Consider the following 22,453-nt stretch of genomic DNA (forward strand, 5'->3'; position numbering starts at 1 on the left):
TGACCCAAACGCTACTGCTTTAGCAAAGATCAAGACAACTAAATGGGTGCCAACTGCTCAGTTGATTGAGAAATAACCGTGTGGCAAAGAAATAGCTGAATGCAGATAGTGGATGCCTTTCAGCTACAGCAATTCAATCTGACGTGCTGTAGTTTCTCTGACTAACCTCATTTTACTGCAATCCCAACTGAAGCTCTTAGCCACTACCTAACTGGGATGTAGTGTGCCATGAGACACGCTTCTTGTCGTTACTGAAAGATTCAAAGGCTCTAGGAGCCTGGGCACTAATGGCTCTTTACTATCTATATATTAGAATTAAGGTAGCTATGTGAACTCAAAAGATTTTTGCCTTTCAGATTTTAACAAAGCAATTCAACTTGAAGTGTCTGAACTTGATGATCTCATCTTGATCTCAATTTAATTTATTGCATGTCACCCAGCTCTCATGTTAATTGACAAGTTACAGTGAAAGGCTCTAGACTCTATTAGGTCTCTTACCCAATAAAGGGGAAATGTAGCCCTAATAGTAATAAGGCCACGATCCTGCAATTAGACCCACTAGCACAGAATTCTGCACCTGTGCAGAGCCCCTCTAACTTCAGTGGGGCTCTGCACAGGTCAGGTGTCTGGGTCCAGCTAATAGATGTGAGTGTAAGATCAGGGCCTGTGACTGCAGTTATGCTGAGGAGTTTTGGTTAAGTCACGTATCGCAACAGTGAACACAAAAAGGTTTGTGGACCTTATAGGTTTCCAAGGGAAGACTGACTGAGAGATGGGCACCATAGAAAACAGTAGCAAAGATAAATAAACATTCCCCCCCCCACAGACAAAAAGTACTCTGAAGTTGCAATTGAAGCATGAGTGTACATATCAGTAACGTGAGGATAAAAAGCCTTACTGTTTTTACTATATTTAAAAATGCCGAAACAAGCATTAGAAACCTAGAAAATTCAGAATTAACCGTTAAACGTTTTTAAAGTCTAGCATTTGAAATGATGGAAATATTTTAGTCCTGATTTTAGTGAAAATTTCAGCTCAACTCTGGTTGACTATGGAGTCTTTCCACCACCTCCATGATTCATAAGGTGCTACAAACCCAGAGGCTTCCGAGTACTTAAGACAAAGTAAATATTACAAATAAAATGGCAACATGGCAAAACATGGCATACGTATGTACAAATAAAATATTTATTAGACAGACTAAAGTAATTCTTTGGTATTAGAGTCTAGTGAATAAACAACTCGATATAAAATGAATTTAACAGGTTGCCTATCATTTAAGTATATGTTTTATCTTGTTTGTTTTTTAAGGAAAACAAAATAAAGATATTAAATAAAAACATGTTTTAAACCATCTGTTTTAAAAAATACATCTCCCCAAGGCCTAAAACTAGTTCATGTTCAGCCACGAGTTTATTTTAATAGCCAAATTCAAAATTAACACACAAAACAGTGTAAAAATCTTGAGCAACGTGGCAATCATTATTATCTGAAGAGAGAACACACATCTCTATACCCAAAACACATCTTTAAAGCAATAGGAAATGCTGAGAGAATAATGTAGAAAAGAGGGGCTTGTTGTAATAAATAGCTACTTTTCCCATTCCTCTCCAAATTTTCCCTCTATGCATTGGTAAATCTACTAAAGTAGTAAGAAGACAGATGGAAGGCATAAGACAGACAGTTTATAAAGAAAATATACTTTCACTGAATGAATGGATGCCCTTTCCAGCATCTTTATGAAGCTGTAAAACAGTTGGAACTGTTTCAGTGTGGTTATTTCATGAGAACAGTATGGCTTTCCAGCAGCATAAATACTTCATGAATGAAATGGGTGCCTTTTATACACCTTTCCATCAGTGTAAATTATTCTTGAAAGCAAACTGCCATTTGTAGGTAGTATCCATTTAAATAACAACAGAAATGGATTATGGGGATGATGTAAATGTAATTAATCTAATACTAGTATTCGTGAAACTGAGTACGAGGAAAGCATGCATGTACTTGTTGCCTGCTTCTGATATAAGTAATATTGCAGATTAATACATTGCTCTAGGGGGAAAGTGTGGGGAAGGAGAATCAGAACAAAGCTATGTGTAGAAAAATATGCCTTGTACTTACTATAAAAGCCTGCTTGGTTAAAGACTGGCTGATTCCTTGTGAAAAAACTTTAAAAATGAACAGTATGGTTTGCAAAGGTGCTGAGCACTCTCAGCATCTGTTGACTTACATATTTTCATACACTAACATTAGAGAGATCTGAATAAAAACTGACTTTTTAAAAAGTCCATCCGTTTCTGCTGCGTATTCCTCAGTTAAAGTCATAATACTGTTTTGTTAGGAAAGACCTTCTCATTGCAAGCAATTCTAACGATAAGCTGCAGACAGTGGACCATGTTCTCCATTCCATGAAGGTCTGACTGTGCTGCTATGCAGCACACAGTGGCCTTAAAACATCCAGAGATTTCTGTGGAGAACGTCCCCATCATGTAGGGGACTCTCCACTGACAGAGAACTAGTAGTGGTCGTGCAGCCACACCCTACGCTAACCACTCCCAGCACCCCTAGTATAAAAGGGAGGAGAGGGAGAAAGATGAGCTCTACGATACTCAAACCTCAGGGAGAGTAAGAGACCCTTACGCCATCAGTGGCGGCAACCAGTATTTGAACAGGACTCCTCTTGCTCTAATTTACACCAGAACTGGCGAGCCCTAAAATTAGGTAGCTGCAACTAGCTCCCTGCCTCTGCCCCAGTCTGTGTTTGGATGCAGTGAAGACTCAGAGCTGGTAACTCCAGAAGACTATAAGGAGAAGGCACGCGAAACACAAAGAAGTCTGGTTTTATTCACGTCAGCCATAAAAAACAGAAGACAAATCCAGAAAATCTACGTTTTTACCCGACAACAGCGCTGTCTAAAAGCGTTTTCAGCTCCCAGGATGAAATTCACCCAAGGTCTAGAGAGCTAGCACAAAGCCTTCCACAGCATTTAAACCCTGTTTTGGGAGAGTGTGTGAAGCTGTGGGTGGGGAATGCAATGGAGGAAGTCAAAGACAAGGGTCATGGGATCCATATTTATGGAAATAAACAAGCAGTGTGGTGGGGCTGCAGCTGCTAATCTAGTTCACTGTGGAGTAGTGCCAATGGGGTGGTTGCATGGCACGCATATTGTACCCTCGCTTTGGGTTTTACCCCTCAATCCACCCACACTCCTCCAGCAGAGTTCAATCACTCGGGCTTTAAGCAAAAGTGTATTTCACTCATGATAAAATAAGGTCTTACCTTGATTTAGTTCCATATCCGTTACTTGTCGTTCAAGCTGCAGCCTCAATCTCTCATTAGTTTTAATGGAGTCTTCTAAACGTTGTCTCAGAGATCGAATTTCTTGAAGATGCTCCATTAATAACTCTAAATAAATCAAGAGTTCTCTTTTCATTTTGATTAAATGATATTATTTTACAATGGGTACAGTACATAGAGCAGTGTGTGAGATGTGGTAAAAAAGCTAGAAAATCTTTTACAAAAATCAGTGAGAAAGGCTAAATGAATGGTATTCACAATGGGCCTTTTCGATAACTTACATGGTCTTACTGAATACTGTATTTTGTGATTTAGATTTCAACATTCCTTTCATGAACTCTTTATTCTATGTTCTCAAATAATCATAGGTGCTAATTTTAATCTTTTCTAAACGTCTATTTAAAAATAGTGTGTGATTACACAATTTTCTAGTTAAACTGTTCTATTTATTTGGTAATGAATCTTAAGTTTACAATACAACTTCATTTCTAGACTTAGTATACTAATTGTATATGATTTCCCATAACAGGATGATCACTAGAGTAACTCACGTATAAAATAAGTCATTGACATACACTATGTTTTATAGACTCCATGCCTTAACAAATAAGTCTATTCTATCTAGTTTCAGTACAGTACCTTTTCCTTTTTGCTTTGCCATTCGACCATTCCTCTTCCTTTGCTGTATGTTTCAGCAATAATCAGGAACGTATTGTTCTAATTGTGACTAGCTTGTTTGTCAGTTTATCCATGTCATCTACTGCTGGTTTATGTTGAAAAAAGTTTCCTGAACACCGCACTCTATTTCAGCAGTTAAACTTCCATCTCTGTCTACAGCAAACTACTTTAACAATCGGTTGCACTTACTGAAACTATCCAGGTCGAACATGACACCACTTATTAATTATGCAGCACTTACAATTCTCAAGGAAACACAAGACTGGGTTTTATAAAATTAGAAAATCTGTCTTTTTTTTTTTTAATTTAATAATCTCTTGACAATGTCTGTTTTCCCTCATGACTTGTCTATTTAAGGACCGTCTACAGTACTGTACAAGATGACAGTTCAAAACAACAAAGGCACAAAATATCATAGCTAACTTCATTTCAAAGAGAAGATAGCTTCTTGGTACGCATGATTGTCATCTTGGTACGCATGATTACTGAAATTATAATGATTATGCAAGATACTGGAAAGATGAAACAGATATACATTCCACATTATTTCTTAATTAGTTCCCTTATGAATTTATTTATTTATTTAATTTTCCCCAATATATAGTAAATCTTCAGTGGGGAAAAAATTACCTGGGGGAAACTTGTTTGGCACAAGTGCCAGTTTGTCATGTTCTTCCTCCACTAGGTCTTGTTGATGTTCAGGTGATCCAATAGATGACTTTTCTGACATTTCAAAGTCAGACAAGATATGAAAAGCAGATGGTATAGGTGACTCATCCTTAAGTTGCTGGTACATTGTGGTGGTCTTCTCATTATCCCTTGTGTGTCAAGCAAAATATTTTTAAATGTACAATGATAATTATTGCTTTAGAAGCACAATGAATAGAGAGAGATTGGTGTCAAATTCACAGGATACATGTATAGTAGCAGATTTTTAAAGATACATAGTGATATACCTCCACATATCAGAGATAAGAATTTAGGGTGAAATCCAGGCCCTACTGAAGTCAATGGGAGTTTTGTCCCCAATGGACTTCAGTGGAGCCAGGATCTCACCCTTAAAGTTCATTTTCCACAACTGATCTATTTTAAGTGCCTTTAGTGGCAAGGGGACTTGCAGCTAACTTAAGGCAGTTGAGGATTGCTCCAGCACAAAATAATCCTGGGCTGACATAAAACCAATTTAGGTAACGTCACAGCACCTGCTCTCCGCACCTCTAGTGTAAGGATGTTTTGAGAATGAAGTCGAAGAGCAATGCATTTTGGTAATAAGAACTTAAGAACGGCCATGGTGAGTCAGACCAATGATCCATCTAGCCCAGTATCCTGCATTCTGACAGTGGCAGGCACCAGAAGCTTCAGAGAAAATGAATAGAACTGGGCAATTAATCGAATGATCCATCCCCAGTCGTCCACTCCCAGCTTTAGGGCAGGGGTCAGCAACCTTCGGCACGCGGCCCATCAGGGTAATCCGCTGGCGGGCGGCAAGAGATTTTGCTTACATTGACCGTCCACAGGCACAGCTCCCAGTGGCCGCAGTTCGCAGTTCCCAACCAATGGAAGCTGCGGGAAGCGGTGGCCAGCACACCCCCTGTGGCCCATGCTGCACGGGGTTGCGTCCCTCACCATCTTGCCTAATAGCCACTGATGGGCCTATCCTTCATGAACTTATCTAATTCTCTTTTAAACACATTTATACTTTTAGCCTTCACAACGTCCCAAGGCAACAAGTTCCTTAGCTAGTCCCTACAGTTCAGTCCCAGGGTGAGGGGAAGCAGAAAGATAACTTAAAGACACCTTTGCCAACCCTCTTCTCTCAGTTGTGCTGAGCATTCAGCCTAAATACTTATGCTAATATGTCCTAGTATGTTATTCTAATTTTATTTATACTAGTAAAAGTAACAGAGTCTTAGTAACCTGACACCTCACTTTAGTGGCTCTGCTGTTAAACCTTTGCTGAAAAGCAGGGAGAGACGGCTTGTTTTCTATGAATATTTTATTAACAAAATGGATATTAATGGAACAGAAGATGTATAAGCAACAGCCATCTCAAAGAGCAATAGAGTTGAAGTTGGGCTATAAAACATGTAGGCTTTTTATCGTTTAAATACACAACAACAAGTTTAATGCCAGTCTTCAATGATACTCTTACCTTTGTGCTAATTCATAAAGTTTGGCAACTTCTGCATCCAATGATTCTCCTGCACAATAAAAATATGTTTTTTAAAAGGAAGAAAAGTGTACTCAAAATAATACTAGTTATCTAATTTTTTCTCTGCATTAACATATTTGAATAACTTAAGTGCTAATTGAACAGTGACTTGGAAAGCACAAATAGATACCAGCCTAGGTAAGAAACACACACTTGTTCACAGTGCTAAGCCTCCATGTTATTAAGCACAACTGGCAGTCCTGGGTCAAGAAAAGCGCAGAACTTGAATTTCAGAGGTCTGTAGTGAAGGTCAGGATTGAAATGCACAGGCAGAAGGCTATTTATGCTACTGCTTTACAGTCAATTCTTAGTAAGCCGAATCTTCTTTATAATCCTATAGACCAGCGGTTCTCAAACTGTGGGCCAGGACCCCATTTTAATGGGGTTGCCAGGGCTGGCTTAGACTTGCTGGGGCTTGGGGTTGAAGCCCGAGCCCCACTGCCCCAGGCTGAAGCTGAAGCCTGAGGGACAAGGCTGATGCCTTTGGGCTTTGACTTTAACCCCTTCCCCACCCAGGGCAGTGAGGCTCAGACTTTGGCTTTGGCTCCCCCACCCGGGGCAGTGGGAATCAGGCGGATTTAGGCTTTGGTCCCCCCCTCCTGGGGTCGTGTAGTAATTTGTGTTGTCAAAAGGGGGTCACGGTGCAATGAAGTTTGAGAACCCCTGGTATAGACATTTTATTTTAATGTGTGGTTCAGTACAATACCATTGTGTTAGATATATTGAACTGTCTCAGTTGTCAGTGACTTTTCATAGTATATAGGATACCATCTGCTGGTTGGGGCAGGGGTTTAAAACATTTTAATGCTTATGCAGTACAAAATCTCCTGATTTGTAATGCAAGTATCCACTGAAATGACTGAATACACTCAATCTTTTGTTATATTGGTATGACACACTAGTTACAGCATCTTTTTCACGTATACGGCCTCTTTAGCATGAGTCATCAAAGCTACAACATGCTGAAGCTATTTTTAAAGAAGGACAAGACAGGGACCATTGTTTGATTGCCTGCTGAATGTTTCAGAAGAAAGTCTTCTACGGGCAATTACATGAAGATGTTGGGGTCAGTGTCCCCATTTTAAAAGACTACCTCAAGTGTTTGCTTGAAGATAACTTTGCAGCTAACACCTGCAAAAATGCTGTCAGTTGACTTAGATATACTGGGAATGGCCTTCCTTGAGGAGCTAGGAGAAAGAGCTTTCTTGGTGGGCTTTGCTCTCTTAGTATTGCTTTTTCTCTTTGCCATCACTTTGTCACTCAAACTTCCTCAGTAACAAAGAATGAAGATTATGATAATGGCTATGGCACACTGTTCCTTTGGGTGACAAATATCAATTCCAATGACTATTTTAGGGAACAGTATTACATTTTAAATAGCTATGATTTAAGGTGTAAATCTGTCTTTTCTTCAGCATGCTGTTGCCATGCTTATGTCCCCAAGGACCCTTCTACAATAAGATTCTGGATCTCTACAATAAGATTCTGGATCTCTACACACCTTCATGATTAAAATAGCCTACAAACATAAGGAATAATACACAAATGACTGACAGCTTCTGAGAGCTCTACTGCTTGGATGTTCCAGGCACCTGCTCTGCAGCCTAATGCCTTACTGCAGCCTGGGTGCATGGAGACTGAGACTAGACTGAGAGAGATCTCAGAGCACCCAAGAAATATCTCCCCGCCAAAGACAGACATTTTTCAGAAGGTGTATAAATGCTCATTCTTCAGAGTATAATCCAACCTTCTAACTGATGACTGTTAGGGAGGGACTTCCTCTACTGTCAGGTCATTCCACAGTAGTCCACTAAAGGATTTCTTGCACCTTCTCAAAGCATCTGTACTGGCCACAGTCAGAGACTAGATGGCCCAGAGGTATGGCAAGTCCTGTATTGCAATGGAAAAGCTCTACCTTACGTAACGCATTTTCCACATTTATAAATGACAGTCTGTGTTTATGATTTAATGTATGTATAGCCTTAAACAAAAAAGGCACATTTTTCAATTATATTCTAAAACCTCTGAACTTTCTATGGGCCCAATCCAACTCCCACTGAAGTCAATGGAAAGACTCCTATGAATACTTCAATGGGAGCTGATCAGACACATAGGCATGATTCAAAAGGCCTATAAGTCAAAAGTATTGCATTGACTTTTACTTGCATTAACCTCAATGGAAGCTGGACTGGGTCCTATATTAAAAGATCCTGGAGTCCATTTGTTGTTGAAACGGTCATTAGTTTTGCAGTACCATGTGGCTTTAGTCCAAGTAGTTTTGGTTGCTTGGTGTGTTTGTCTTGTGACACAGGAACAACTTGAGATGGAAAGATCCAATTGCAATGACAATTACAAAATTAAAAATCAACCACTGCATGAGCACTAGAATTAAATCTGCCATGCAGTGGCAGGGACAGCAGCAGTCTGCATGCCATTCTGACTGAAAGAACTGTATGTAGCGGGAAGGTCCCACTGTGAGTGACATGACGACAAACATAAGAAAAATACATAGAAGTAGATATGCAAGGCAAAAATATTATAATAAAAATTCTTCAGATTTCAATAAAATATTTATGTACCATAGACAGACAACAGGATAGGAAATATAACTACATACCATATAGAAACTTCTTTTCCAGCTTTTCAAAAAGTTGCACACTTTGATTCAGCTGTTCACGGAAACCCTCAGCAACATAATAATCAACATCACTGGCTTGAAGCAGCTCCTCAAAAGCTTTAATAAGGCTGGTCAGATGTTGATGATAGGTAACACAGATGCTGTGGATCTCTTTAATTTGCTGGCGTTGAAAGGAGAGCTCTCGAGCTTGGGAATGAACTAATGAATCATATCTGTGAAAATGAAGTTATCTTTTAAAAGAATTTTTTGACCATAACTACCATTTAAAAAAAACTAAAATGAATTACAATTCTAGAACAGAATATCATATAAATCCAATTTCTCTAAAAATGCCCTATAGCAACAGTGACAAAGATGTCTTGCCCTTACTACTAGGCAGACAACTATTCATGCAGACAACTTGCAGGTTATTATGCATTATGTAACTGCTTAATTTAGAAGATAGGCAGGAATTGAAATGATGAATTGGCTTGTAGGCCACCAAAATACCCAGTATTAACCTGATTCTTAGAATCTGACAAACAAGCGAGTCAGATGGCACCTGAAGGAGTTACAATGAAATAAATGGGAAAGAATGAGTAAAGAGGCTAAAAATATACATTCCTACAATGGTTGTCTGTGACGGGCCAAGGGAATCAGATGGGGTCCACCTTCCTCTGAAACATTAAGTACTGTCGACTGCCAGAGGCAGGATTCTGGACTTTGTGGACTAATGGTTTCATCCAGTATGACAAATTCTAGGTTACTATCTCCTATGTTTATTACTACAGATGTGATCATGACAACCAACTTACTGCCTAAATTCTTGTACATCAATAGGCAGGATATAAATTTCAGCTCAGAATAACTGAGTTGATACTGCACTTGGGGATATAGATGTCCACTTTATATTGCAATTGTCCCTGTCATTGATATGCTTCTTTCTACAGAAGCATGCACCTCAGGGGAGGAAGGGACTGAAAAAGGAAAAAACCATGAACAAAATATGGGGCATAAACAAAAACTATGACAGTGTGGGTTGCTATAACATTTTTATTTCTACTTGTTTAGGGAGAGATGTGTAACTCCTGTGTGGCACTCCCACTTGTGAGTCATGCAGTCATACCAAATCCATGGCAATCAAAACTTTATGCAGCCCATGCCATCCCTTAGATTACATAGTTAGATTCATATGTGTGAAGTGTATTTTCTAGGCATGCAAGTTCATATATTTTATGGAGCAGGTGGGTATTTTTCTAAGCTAACATTAAAGTGCCACATCAAGGGCTTGCAAGCATTATCAGTCATGAATTATGGAGAAACCTAACGGGTTGAAGATATTTCTGTGTTCCATCTGTTGCCATCAGGTATTCCCTAGGGGGAAGAGTGTCTTGTTGCTAAACCACAGGATTGGGTATAAGGAGATCCAGATTCTAGGATGGAGAGTGTCAGTCTGATTTGTGGATAAACTACTTAACTTCCCTTGCCTCAGTTTCTGCATATGTAAAATGATGATACTTCCAAGCCTTAAAAGGAGGATCCACTGGTTTAAGAATTTCTGCTGTAAGGCTTCATTCATTAATTTCAATGTATAGTGCTTTCAGATACTTGAATGGAAGGCACTACTGATATAAGTGCAACATATTGTCATTGTAAGTGCTAGCATTACTATTGCATACATAAATGTAGACACACAGCTAAGAATGTTCCCAGGAATTTGGCAGCCAACTGCCCATAGACTTGTTTCAGACTATTTCAGATCTGATGTAGAATGTCCTTACTCTTGCCACACAAATTAGAACGTGAGTGCTGCAAAATTCCAGGAGCATTGATTGTGGCTTATACTCATAGACTTTAAGGTCAGAAGGGACCATCATAATCATCTAGTCTGACCTCCTGCACACTGCAGGCCACAGAATTTCACACACACCCTCCTCTAATAGACCCATAACCTCTGGCTGAGTTACTGAAGTCCTCAAATCATAAGAGCATATGAAGAACGTATGAAAATAAGAATGGCCATACTGGGTCAGACCAAAGGTCCACCTAGCCCACTATCCTGTCTTCTGACAGTGGCCAATGCGAGGTGCCCCAAAGGGAATGAACAGAACAGGTAAACATCAAGTGATCCATCCCCTGTCACCCATTCCCAGCGTCTGGCAAACAGAGGCTAGGAACCATCCCTGCCCATCCTGGCTAATAGCCATTGATGGACCTATTCTCCATGAATTTATCTAATTCTTTTTTGAATGCTGTTATAGTCTTGGCCTTCACAACATCCTCTGGCAAAAGAGTTCCACAGGTTGACTCTGCATTGCGTGAAAAAATACTTCATTTTGTTTGTTTTAAACCTGCTGCCTATTAATTTCATTTGGTGACCCCTAGTTCTTGTGTTATGAGAAGGAGTAAATTACACATCCTTATTTACTTTTTCCACACCAGTCATGATTTTACAGACCTCAATCATATCCCCCATGAGTTGTCTCTTTTCCAAGCTGAAAAGTCCCAGTCTTATTAATCACTCCTCATATGGAAGCTGTTCCATACCCCTAATCATTTTTGTTGCCCTTTTCTGAACCTTTTCCAATTCCAATGTATCTTTTTTGAGATGGGCTGACCAGAGCTGCACGCATGATTTAAAGACTTCAAGTTACAGAGAATCCACCATTTACTCTAGTTTAAACCAGCAAGCAACTAGTGCCCCATGTTGCAGAGGAAGATGAAAAACACCCAGGGTCTCTGCCAATCTGACTTAAGTCATCCCCTCCCACAGAGAAACCTGCAAGAGGGAGAACCTCACTCGAGAAATCACACAGGAGACAGCATCCTGCAGGGAGGATTTGTATATGCCTCTGGAGAGAGAAGGGCATGTGGCATAAAAACCATCATGGGAGGATGATATGGATGTATTAGAAGCAGTTCTTAAATAGTAGAAATTTTTTTTTTTTTTACTTATAAGGCAATTTCTAAGTACAAATCTTTGTCACTTTACATTAATGTAAACGAATTTTAGCCTTCACCACTGCACTGTGGAGGTATGTAAATATGAATATCTCTGGAATGACCTCTTACAGTAGTGGTGCTTGCACTTACTCATGGGGCTGAAAATGTGTTAGCATTACTCACTTGGATGGTGATGTTTCCCTAAGTTTGTTTTGCAGACGATATACTTCATCGAGAAGATGCATATTTGCAATTTGCTCTTTTTCAAGTTCAGCCTCATTTTCTAATAATAGCTGCTTAAGATTTTGTGATGTTTGTTCATCGGGTGTTTCTGTAGACTGTGAATTCAGGTTTTCAATGTGGATTTCATAATCCACTTGCTGATGTACCGTAGAAAATGTTTTGGTCTCTTGTCTATCAGTATCTTGCATTTGTATGACATGTCTTTCCATGGGCAATTCAGCATCATTCAAAACTATATTAAAAATATCACTGGACAAAAAAGGGTTAGTAGGTTGCAAATTAAATATGAACATTTTGTACTTTTCAAGCTCAGACTTCATATCCTTAATTCTTTGTCTCAATTCTTCTAAGTCGTCTATGACTTCATAGTCATCAAATGCATCTGTACTTGCTATACTCAGTTTGAGAGAAAGCAGACTCTTGGAACCTGAATATGTTGTAGCTGAGTCAATGTCCTGGTTATCCATGGAATAAAATTCTTTATTTAGCTCTTTCAATGAATGTAGAATATTCACGTTGCTAATGTTATGAGGAGTTTCTGTTTCTGAAAATAAAAGGATTGTATGTGAGCATTAATATTTATTTGACATTCAGCTCATAACGGCACTTGAACAAATCTCTTCACTTCCACAACAAGGGAATAAAATAAACTGCACTTAGTTTGTATCTTTGACCTCATTATCTGCACCCACTAATCCATCTTACACTTCTAACATTCAAACCTCCCATCAGCTTCCAAATACCAATTTCCAATACATAAAACCAGCTTTCTCCCCAAGTAGGGATTTAAAATTACACTTGTTATATTCCGTTCTAGACAAGTGACTATTGCTAAGTCCAATATCTTTCAACCCACCAAGGTGGGTCCCTAAACACAAGGCATTATAACACTGATTTACAAGCCGACCAAAATACTTTTTTAAAAAATCTTCTAAAAAATTCATTTTATTTTCTCTCCAGCTCCAATATCCATATGCAGCCAAGTGGAATTTAAAGTCCGAGGATTTTAAAAGATTGCTAATAAAAATAGTAAGTTGGAAAAAGAAGTTCTAATAAGTTCTTTTTAAAATGTGGCCTAAATAAAATCCATACAACCATGTAGTGTTAAAGGTTTTATTGATACTCATTTGGGATGCCCTAAACAATTCACATTTGGCTAACCCACTCATGAGTAATGCCATCACCAGAGATTCATGCCAGTAAAAACTGTATACTTCTATACATCATATATACTTCTTTAACTTGTCAGCAAGTTAAAGAAGTATGGGCTGGATGAATGCACTATAAGGTGGGTAGAAAGTTGACTAGGTTGTCGGGCTCAACGGGTAGTGATCAATGGCTCCATGTCTAGTTGGCAGCTGGTGTCAAGTGGAGTGCCCCAGGGGTCGGTCCTGGGGCCGGTTTTGTTCAATATCTTCATAAATGATCTGGAGGATGGTGTGGATTGCACTCTCAGCAAATTTGCGGATGATACTAAACTGGGAGGAGTGGTAGATACGCTGGAGGGCAGGGATAGGATACAGAGGGACCTAGACAAATTGGAGGATTGGGCCAAAAGAAATCTGATGAGGTTCAATAAGGGTAAGTGCAGGGTCTTGCACTTAGGACGGAAGAACCCAATGCACAGCTACAGACTAGGGACCGAATGGCTAGGCAGCAGTTCTGCGGAAAAGGACCTAGGGGTGACAGTGGACGAGAAGCTGGATATGAGTCAGCAGTGTGCCCTTGTTGCCAAGAAGGCCAATGGCATTTTGGGATGTATAAGTAGGGGCATAGCGAGCAGATCGAGGGACGTGATCGTCCCCCTCTATTCGACACTGGTGAGGCCTCATCTGGAGTACTGTGTCCAGTTTTGGGCCCCACACTACAAGAAGGATGTGGATAAATTGGAGAGAGTCCAGAGAAAGGCAACAAAAATGATTAGGGGTCTGGAACACATGAGTTATGAGGAGAGGCTGAGGAAACTGGGATTGTTTAGTCTGCGGAAAAGAAGAATGAGGGGGGATTTGATAGCTGCTTTCAACTACCTGAGAGGTGGTTCCAGACTATTCTCAGTGGTGGAAGAGGACAGGACAAGGAGTAATGGTCTCAAGTTGCAGTGGGGGAGGTTTAGGTTGGATATTAGGAAAAACTTTTTCACTAGGAGGGTGGTGAAACACTGGAATGCGTTGCCTAGGGAGGTGGTGGAATCTCCTTCCTTAGAAGTTTTTAAGGTCAGGCTTGACAAAGCCCTGGCTGGGATGATTTAATTGGGGATGGTCCTGCTTTTGAGCAGGGGGTTGGACTAGATGACCTCCTGAGGTCCCTTTCAACCCTGATATTCTATGATTCTATTCTACATTTATTGGGGGAGGGGAAGTACATATAAGTAGCCAGGGGACTGGAGTTTTCCTGTTACCAGGAAACAGAGTTCTACTATAAGGCTAGCTCTGCAAAAGATCACCAATATTTGAGATTGTTTACCTCCCTCTTTCTGGAGCATCTTGAAGCAAGACCAGGGCCCCTTACATGTGTAGTCTGGACAAGCATAGCATACTGGTAAAGCCAAATTGTTCTAGAAGCAGGGCACCCAAACATAAATCCTATGATTTCAGTGGCAAACGGTCAGATGGAAATGAAGGAAAACCAAAGCCTGGAAATTGCTGATAAAATAATGAAGGATTCTGAAGGACTAGTGACAGATCAGTTCTGTGTTCCTTAGATAGCGTGTATCTGGCCCTTTGGCTGTAGAAGCCAACTACAGACAACGTAGTGTGAAGACCCTATAGTAATTCCATTTAGTGTGAGGAAGCCTGTCAACCATCTGTACTGCCTATCAGAGTTTGTCTACTGTCTTGAGGTGAGAACAAGGAGGTTCAACAGCCTCCTTCACAGGGACTGGAAATAGGCAATACTGACAGGAGGAACAGCACTGTAAAATCCCAACATTCACCAATGGATACATTTAAAAAGGATCTTTCATTCTAATTTGTTAATCCTGCAATGTGCTTAACACCGTCAACCACCACTGGCTTCAGTGGGAGTTGAAGATGCTCAGCATCTCACAGGATTCAGCCTTAAGCCAACCCAAAGTCTCAATGGACTCCTAAAAAAAAAAAAAGGAGTGGAATGGATATGGATGCCTGAGCCAAGAATGAGCACAAGCAAATAAAAATAACTCTGCAAGCTGAATCCGAGGTTGGGAAAGAAATTAGGTGGTTACACTGCGCTATCTATCCCATGTGCACTGAAGGGCAGGATGATGCTCTGCAATTGCTGCATCTGCTTACTTATGTTGTTCAACGTTCTAAATGCTATTGAGTCACAAGACAGCAATACGCTTGAGAAAACTTCATTGCACCAGAATTCACGGGCAGATCCCAAGCAGAAGAAAAAGATACGTTTCTTAAGAGTTCACTGGCTACTCCTACTTATTCTCCACCAGAAAGACAATCCTCTGTGACTTTGCAGTTGGTTGCTGTAATGATTAAGATCTCCCAGAAGGTTGTGAATTCAGGTGAGGAACAAAGAGCAAAATCAGATGAATTCTTAAGATCAATAATCCTGCCTTCACATAAATGTCCTACATACTAAAGAATTGGAGGGGGGGGAGAAAAATTGGAAGTAGTATTGTTTTTAATTAGAATGCTTGTTATGGTTTTTCACAAGGCATTAGTTGCTCTTTAAAGCAGAAACTGCTAGCACACTTTAATGTACCACACACAGGTAATAAATGTATATCCTGCAATCCCTTACTGACTGGCTTCAGGGAGACTACACCTGTGAGTAAAGTTAACGTGAGTAAGGGTTCCAGAATTAGTCTCCTACTCAGTACACTGTATGCAACTAGATAAAGAGGTCATTCAAGCCCTCTCAAAAAGACAAATGGATTATGGAGAAGCACATGGTACATGGAATTAACCCCATTTACATTTTCACTCAATGATTCAGTTAGGTTTCAACTAAGCCAAATGCCTTCAAATAATTCAGATAAGCAGAATGCTATCATTCTATTGCTTCCTCCTTGCATTTCATAACAGTGTGGCAAGTGCACAATAATGAACATATTTAATTCACCGAATGGATCAGAGGAACTGAGGAGGTTTGCAGTACAGTGTTTGGGAGTTAGGCACACAACTCATTATTTTTTATTGGAAACTGTGCTCATAAATCTGTGTGACCCTTCTGAAAACATAACCCTTAAGATACTAACTTGGGGACCATTATTCTGTACTAATTAAGTAAATAATATTTAAAACCAACAAGTAATGGTAAAAAGGGGCAATTATCTACAGTAGAGTCAGTTATCTATAATTATTTATAGAAAACAATAAGACAATATATTTTAAGATTAGTAGCTTTCATAGTGCTGCTTTCTCATTATCACTTTGTGTTCATGCTCTACCTTGACTGTTTCTCTGATCCATGATCATCTTATTTTCATTCTTGTCACAAGTATCAAATCCAACAGCCTGTGAATCCACTTGGATCTCTTTGCAATCCAATCTGACCAATGATTCAGCTAGAGAAATAGAAGGAAAAAAGTAAAGAAAACTTAGCTAAGTGACTTTAAAAATAAAGAAGTAGGATAGTAAAACAACTGATACTGCAACAATTCAGAATGGTGAAGTCATATAAAGAACTGCAGTAGTAAGCATAAACACACAAATATGCAGATCATGTGAAATAGCCTAAGCACATATTTTTCAAATACATAAATTAACTATCAAGATAATTACTATAAATTTGAATGTCCAACGCTTTCTACCCCCGATGAAGATCTTACCACAAAATTCTGCATCACATGATGAACACATGCAAGCAGTCAGTACACTTATTATATACTCAATTGATTTTTAGTGTTTTATTTTTTGTTTTTTGTGTACATTTACAATGAAGATAAATAATTTCACCAATTTAAGCAATGATTCTAACTTCATTCTCTACAACCTCTGAGAGCCCCAGGTCTTGGGATTCCAGCAAGTGCAGAATGCTGCTACCCATACTGGCATACATGCAAAAATAATTGCATGACAAAAGGACTGCAGCCTTCCATTTCATTTCAGAATCCAATATAAAGCTATTTTCATTCTTAAAATTCTCCATGGAACTTTACTCCTGCCTACTTCACAGACCAGGGGCTAGATACTGCTCCCACTGAAGTTAATGACCAAACTCCCGTCAGTTTTAATGAAAACAAATAAATAATAAAGGGAAGCACTGTGTACATAGTATTACTGTGGCTTAGTTGACAGAGCACTGGACTGGGAATCAGGAGACCTGGGTTCTGCTCCTGGCCTGCTGGTGACCTGGGGCAAGTCATTTCCCTTTCTATGCCTCAGTTTTCCCATCTGTAAAATGGGCATAATGATGCTTACCTCCTTTGTAAAGTGATTTGAGATCTATTGATAAAAAACACTAGATAAGAGCAAAGTATTAGTATTATTAATAAGAGTGGGATAGGGTCCCATGTTCTAATTCTACTCCCCAATACACTTCACTTAAGCACTTGGGTCATCACTGTCCTTTTCCACAACATTATTACTGTTGGGGAGAGAGCCTTCCACTCCACAGCTGTTGCCTTGTAGAACACACCATACTTTAAAACTGACTCTCTCTCATTTCACATCCTTAAAACATCTCTCTTCCCCTCTAGCCATGCCTTTCCACCCTCCCAAGTTATTAATCTTACAGCTAAATGTACTTTTTCACCATACTGCATCTTTATATAATATATATTGTCAACTGTCTTATCATTTATAATATTTTGCAAATATAGGTATTTTGTTTATGGTTAGATTTAAATTAATCTCACTAAACTGGAAAAAGCCACTTGACACCTTGACAGATCAATGGTAAAATCAGGTACATTCACATATACGATATGAACAAGTACAGCACATCTATACTTTCATCTCTCCATGTTTTCCATTAGGTTTGGAATCCTATAAATGAATATTTAAGGTAACCCATATTTATATAAATGTGCTGAGACTATCATGTATTATGTATTTTATGCCATATATACCATGCACTTTCATAGCATACCAAGCTGTATTATGTTTTGGCTGCAAAGCAAATCTAACTAAAAAAAACCAAAACACTAAATATTTTTAGGATATATATTTGTCCCCAAGCAAATTGTAAGATTAAGCAGTATTGTATATATGTAAAAGTGATCTATTTTTTCTTTCCTCTATAAGAAAAGAAGAAAATATTTCAAGCAGTACTAGGTGTTATTTTATCTGCTCTTTAAATGCAAATGTTTATTTACCTCTCACCAATACTCTTTCTTGTTCGGGCTTCTCTTGCAGATTTTCAATTACAGATCCGCTCAAAGATAACTCTTTGTGAAGTTGTCTGTTTTGTATTTTACATTCCTTCAGACCTTCATCAAGTGCCATGAGCCGGTGCTGCAGATGCATGTCTGGCTTCTGTGTACAGGAGGTTAAAGGAATGTTTCCTAATGATCTAGATGATTTTAATGGAATGGGTATACGGGATTTCTTGAATGGATAAATGAAATCACTCTGAAAGACAGATGCAATAAAACATGGGGTTTGGTAATGGGTATGAGATAGTTGGTAAGGGGGAATAAACAAGATCACCAGGAAAAAAATACTAGTAAAACTTTGTGCATACCAATTAAGAGCTATATTATGTAATTTTGGAAACAAGACAGTGATATCCTTGCAAAGAATTTGAGCAGTCACAGGGAAACAAGATACCTGGCCCAGGCCCTTATAATTTTCTAAAGATAAGTGCTGTTTATGAATCCAAAGCCCCGTGCCATGTGTCTTCTAGGGCATGTAACCAAGACGGCAGATTAACTGTCTACTGGTAAAGGCCTTTAATCTAAAAGTATATCTGTTAAGTCTACGCTGTGTGTGCCTTTGAGGAATATATACTCATCTCATTTGTCTTCTCTAACCACTAGTTCCTTTTGGATCTCTGTGCCTTTCCCTTAACTCTTTGTTTCTTTTCACAGAGAATCCTCTCAACCCTCTACAAAAGACGTGGGCAAACTGCGGGCCGGGGGCCACATCCAGTCCTCCAGCCTGTTTAATCCGGTGGGGAGAAGGGTCTGGGGCTTACTCCGCTCCTACACTCCAGCCGGGGAGCAGGGTCAAAAACCGCTCCGTGTGCATGTGCCAAGGCTCCCGGAAGCAGCATCATGTCCCCCCTCTGCTGGCTCCTCCGTTTAGGGGTAGCCAGGGGGCTCCGCGCGCTGCCCTCACCCCAAGCGCCACCCCCCGCAGCTCCCATTGGCCGGGAATTGCAGCTAATGAGAACTCCAGGGGCAGCGCCAGAGGACGGGGCAGCACGCAGAGCTGCCTGGCCACACCTCCACATAGGAGCCGGAGGAGGCACATGCCACTACTTCCAAGAGCTGCTTAAGGTAAGCACCACCCGGAGCCTGCACCCCGATCCCCTCCTGTGCCCCAACCCCCTGCCCCCTCCCGCACCCTGAACTCCTCATTTCTGGCCCAACCCGAGCCCAGACCCCCCAGCCAGAGCCCTCTCCCCCTCCTGCACCCCAACCCAAATTTCGTGAGCATTCATGGCCCACCATACAATTTCCATACCCAGATGTGGCCCTCAGGCCAAAAAGTTTGCCCACATCTGCTCTACAAAGTCCAGAAGGTATTTTCTTCATTTCCTCTTCTCTTCACCCCAACACTAGTGTAGTAGTGTTATTGGATGTTTTTTTAAGTCTCATAAGAAATAATAATCTATTGTCACTTTCATCCTGGCACCGTTTGGTTTTTCCCCTAAATGTGTCCTAGTTGTCCCAACTGGAGAAACGAAACAGTGAGATCTCAGAATTGAGAACTCTCACACTATGCTGATGAATGCTACAGAATTGTGTGCAATAATAATAAAAATCAATAATATTTTCAAATACATCTGATTTACTCCTTTTGTTATGTAGTTGCTCCACCAGCATCATGAGTGCTGTAATTTCTTTTATTATTTCGTATTCTGCAATATTTTTCCATATTCATTTCCTAGCAATTATAGTCTTTACACAATTTAAAATAATAAAAAGTTCCATTTTCCTAATGATAAACTCAATGCCTTTGGTACATATGAACACAATATCATTTGGAGATTGGAAAATAAATCCAATGCTGATAGCTTCCTCATTTTTTTATTAAAATGTGTTAATGACCCTGAATTTCTTTCAGATCCACGTTAGGGCTTGATCCAGGCAAAAATAACAAGCTGCTGATACTGTTACCCCACAGAAACCTCTTAATCAATACAAACGCACAGGCTACTCCCTATTCAGAAGAGATTACAAGCTCTCTATTAGTAGCCCACAATACCAAAAGCTGTTCTTGTCTGTTGCACAGGGGCTAAATCTTCAAAGTGGCCTCAACACAGCTCCCAAAGTTGCTAATGCCACTATACATGCATACATTTTTGTAGACACAGTTTTTCACACCAATATATACACAATGTTTGTAGCCATAAGCTATATGCATGTGCAGATCAGGCAGTTCGGTGTCCAACACCTGACTTACACATGCAAAAGTAGTCTGCACTCGAAAATTAGAGTACTCGCCGTTTTAGAGGCCAGTTTTGAAAATTTGACTGTACTTATCTAAGAATAAGAGGCAATGTAATTGGAACTCAGGACTGCTTGTTGTGAGGTATTAGGCAAGTCTCTTCAATTCTCCAGGCCTAATTCTCTGCTTAGGCTTAAAACAGTACCAAGTCAGAATGGTGTACTTTCACAAACACTTTACACATCGGGGTGGCCAACCTGTGGCTCTGGAGCCCCATGCGGCTCTTCAGACGTTAATTTGCGGCTCCTTGTCTAGGCACCAACTCTGGGGCTAGAGCTACAGGCGCCAACTTTCCAATGTGCCGGGGGGTGCTCGCTGAACCCCTGGCTCTGCCACAGGCCCTGCCCCCACCCCACCCTTTCCTGCCTGAGCCTACCGTGCCCTCGCTCCTCCCCCTCCCCCTCCCCCTCCGAGCCTCCTGCATGCCACAAAACAGCTGATCGGGAGGGAGGGAAAGGCGCTGATCGGCGGGACGGCCAGTGGATAGGAGGTGCTGGGAGCACGTGGGGAGCCGATGGGACGGGCTGCTGACGTATTACTGTGGCTCTTTGGCAATGTACACTAGTAAATTCTGGCTCCTTCTCAGGCTCAGGTTGGCCATCCCTGCTTTACAGTCTCATGAACAACTATACCAAGTAAAAAGGCAGTCAAAAATCAAGACCCATATGCCATAATTTATTCACCTGTAAAATTGATACAATATTTATTGGTATCAAATCCTGGGAGATTTGAGGCTTAATTAATTAATATTTCTAAAGCACACTGAAGTATAGGATGAAAGGCACTGTACAGTAAGTACAATTATCTTGAATATATTTGGCACAAATCCCTTTTACTTATTTTTAAAATTACATGAAAAACAAGATTAACTTCAGAAATGAAATACACTTTTCTCATCTCTATGTCTGCCCTGAACTGTTATAAAGGGAATCTCAAATAAACTTACTTTATTTGTTCTACTTGCAACAGAAAGTCTCTCATGCTGCTCATCCTTCTTATATGCATTTTCTTGTTGAGGTTCTGCATTTAATCTTGAGTATTTTGTTTTTTCTTCTAAGGCACCTCTTTTGCCTTCATGTTTGAGTCTCATGACGTTACCCTCCATAGTCATTGTTTGTGTAGCTGTATCTTTCAATTCCACTTTTAACAATTCAATAACCTTATTAACCTGTGGAGCTGTATCTGGATAAAGCCTCTCTTTTCCATCAAAAGTTGATTTCAATTCTACTTGCTGCTTTAAGAACGTATTGACCTGCTTGAAATGTCTCAGCTCAGCTCTTAGTTGAATAACCATTTGCCTAAGATCTTTTTCATCCTTATTCTCTATATCTTCACTTGAACATTCTTGCTCAGTTGTGCTCAGATGATCTAACAGTGCAATTACAATTTTCACTTGTTCTTGTCTGCTTTATCCAGGGAGAGAGAGGGAAAAAAAAAAAACATGTGTTTTGCTTTTTTGTTTAAGGAAACAAGAACACCTCCTAAGGAACACTATTGTAGAGCCATGATATACTGTAGACTCCTAGGAGATTCCATTTTACTTTCCAGTAGATTTAGGGAAGAGCTTCTCTTTTTCATAGAGAGATTATCTTGTGGACATTTCCCCCTCCCATTTATGATCATGTAGATCACATCCCTTCCTCCCATTTGTGATCATATAACAAACCACAGCAATTGCTTACATGAAATAAAATCAGGAAGATATGTAGGGCCAGATTTTCAGGATCTTACCCTCCCTTATAGGCATCTTAATGATGTGCCAATTGGAAACAAGGGAGCTGCTGGGTGCTGAGTTCTTTTAAAAAATCTGGGCCTTCATATATAGTCAGCTGTCTTTTAATAAAATGCAGAAGCTGGAAAAAAGTAGGATCAGCCAATAGAATGTGACAGCCTTGCCCTCCACAGACCAT

At 39.9% G+C, this 22,453-nt stretch overlaps 1 protein-coding gene across 10 annotated transcripts in view; it reads right to left on the minus strand.

Moving 5' to 3' along the window:
- The window catches only part of CDK5RAP2 (CDK5 regulatory subunit associated protein 2), a 105,385-nt gene that overhangs the window by 20,850 nt on the left and 62,082 nt on the right, over positions 1–22,453 (minus strand). For 9 of the 10 annotated variants that reach the window (XM_073314325.1, XM_073314323.1, XM_073314322.1 and 6 more), the window contains 8 exons: positions 21,490–21,949; positions 18,245–18,500; positions 16,376–16,492; positions 11,932–12,535; positions 8,806–9,038; positions 6,129–6,177; positions 4,607–4,794; positions 3,281–3,406 (listed from right to left, as the gene is read on the minus strand). In XM_073314325.1, coding sequence (XP_073170426.1) covers positions 3,281–3,406; positions 4,607–4,794; positions 6,129–6,177; positions 8,806–9,038; positions 11,932–12,535; positions 16,376–16,492; positions 18,245–18,500; positions 21,490–21,949 — 2,033 coding nt within the window. The remainder of the gene's footprint in view (positions 1–3,280; positions 3,407–4,606; positions 4,795–6,128; positions 6,178–8,805; positions 9,039–11,931; positions 12,536–16,375; positions 16,493–18,244; positions 18,501–21,489; positions 21,950–22,453) is intronic. The other variant, XM_073314318.1, reaches the window with a different exon arrangement.

The sequence above is a fragment of the Lepidochelys kempii genome, chromosome 16, assembly GCF_965140265.1.
Source record: "Lepidochelys kempii isolate rLepKem1 chromosome 16, rLepKem1.hap2, whole genome shotgun sequence".
Lineage (NCBI taxonomy): Eukaryota > Metazoa > Chordata > Testudines > Cheloniidae > Lepidochelys > Lepidochelys kempii.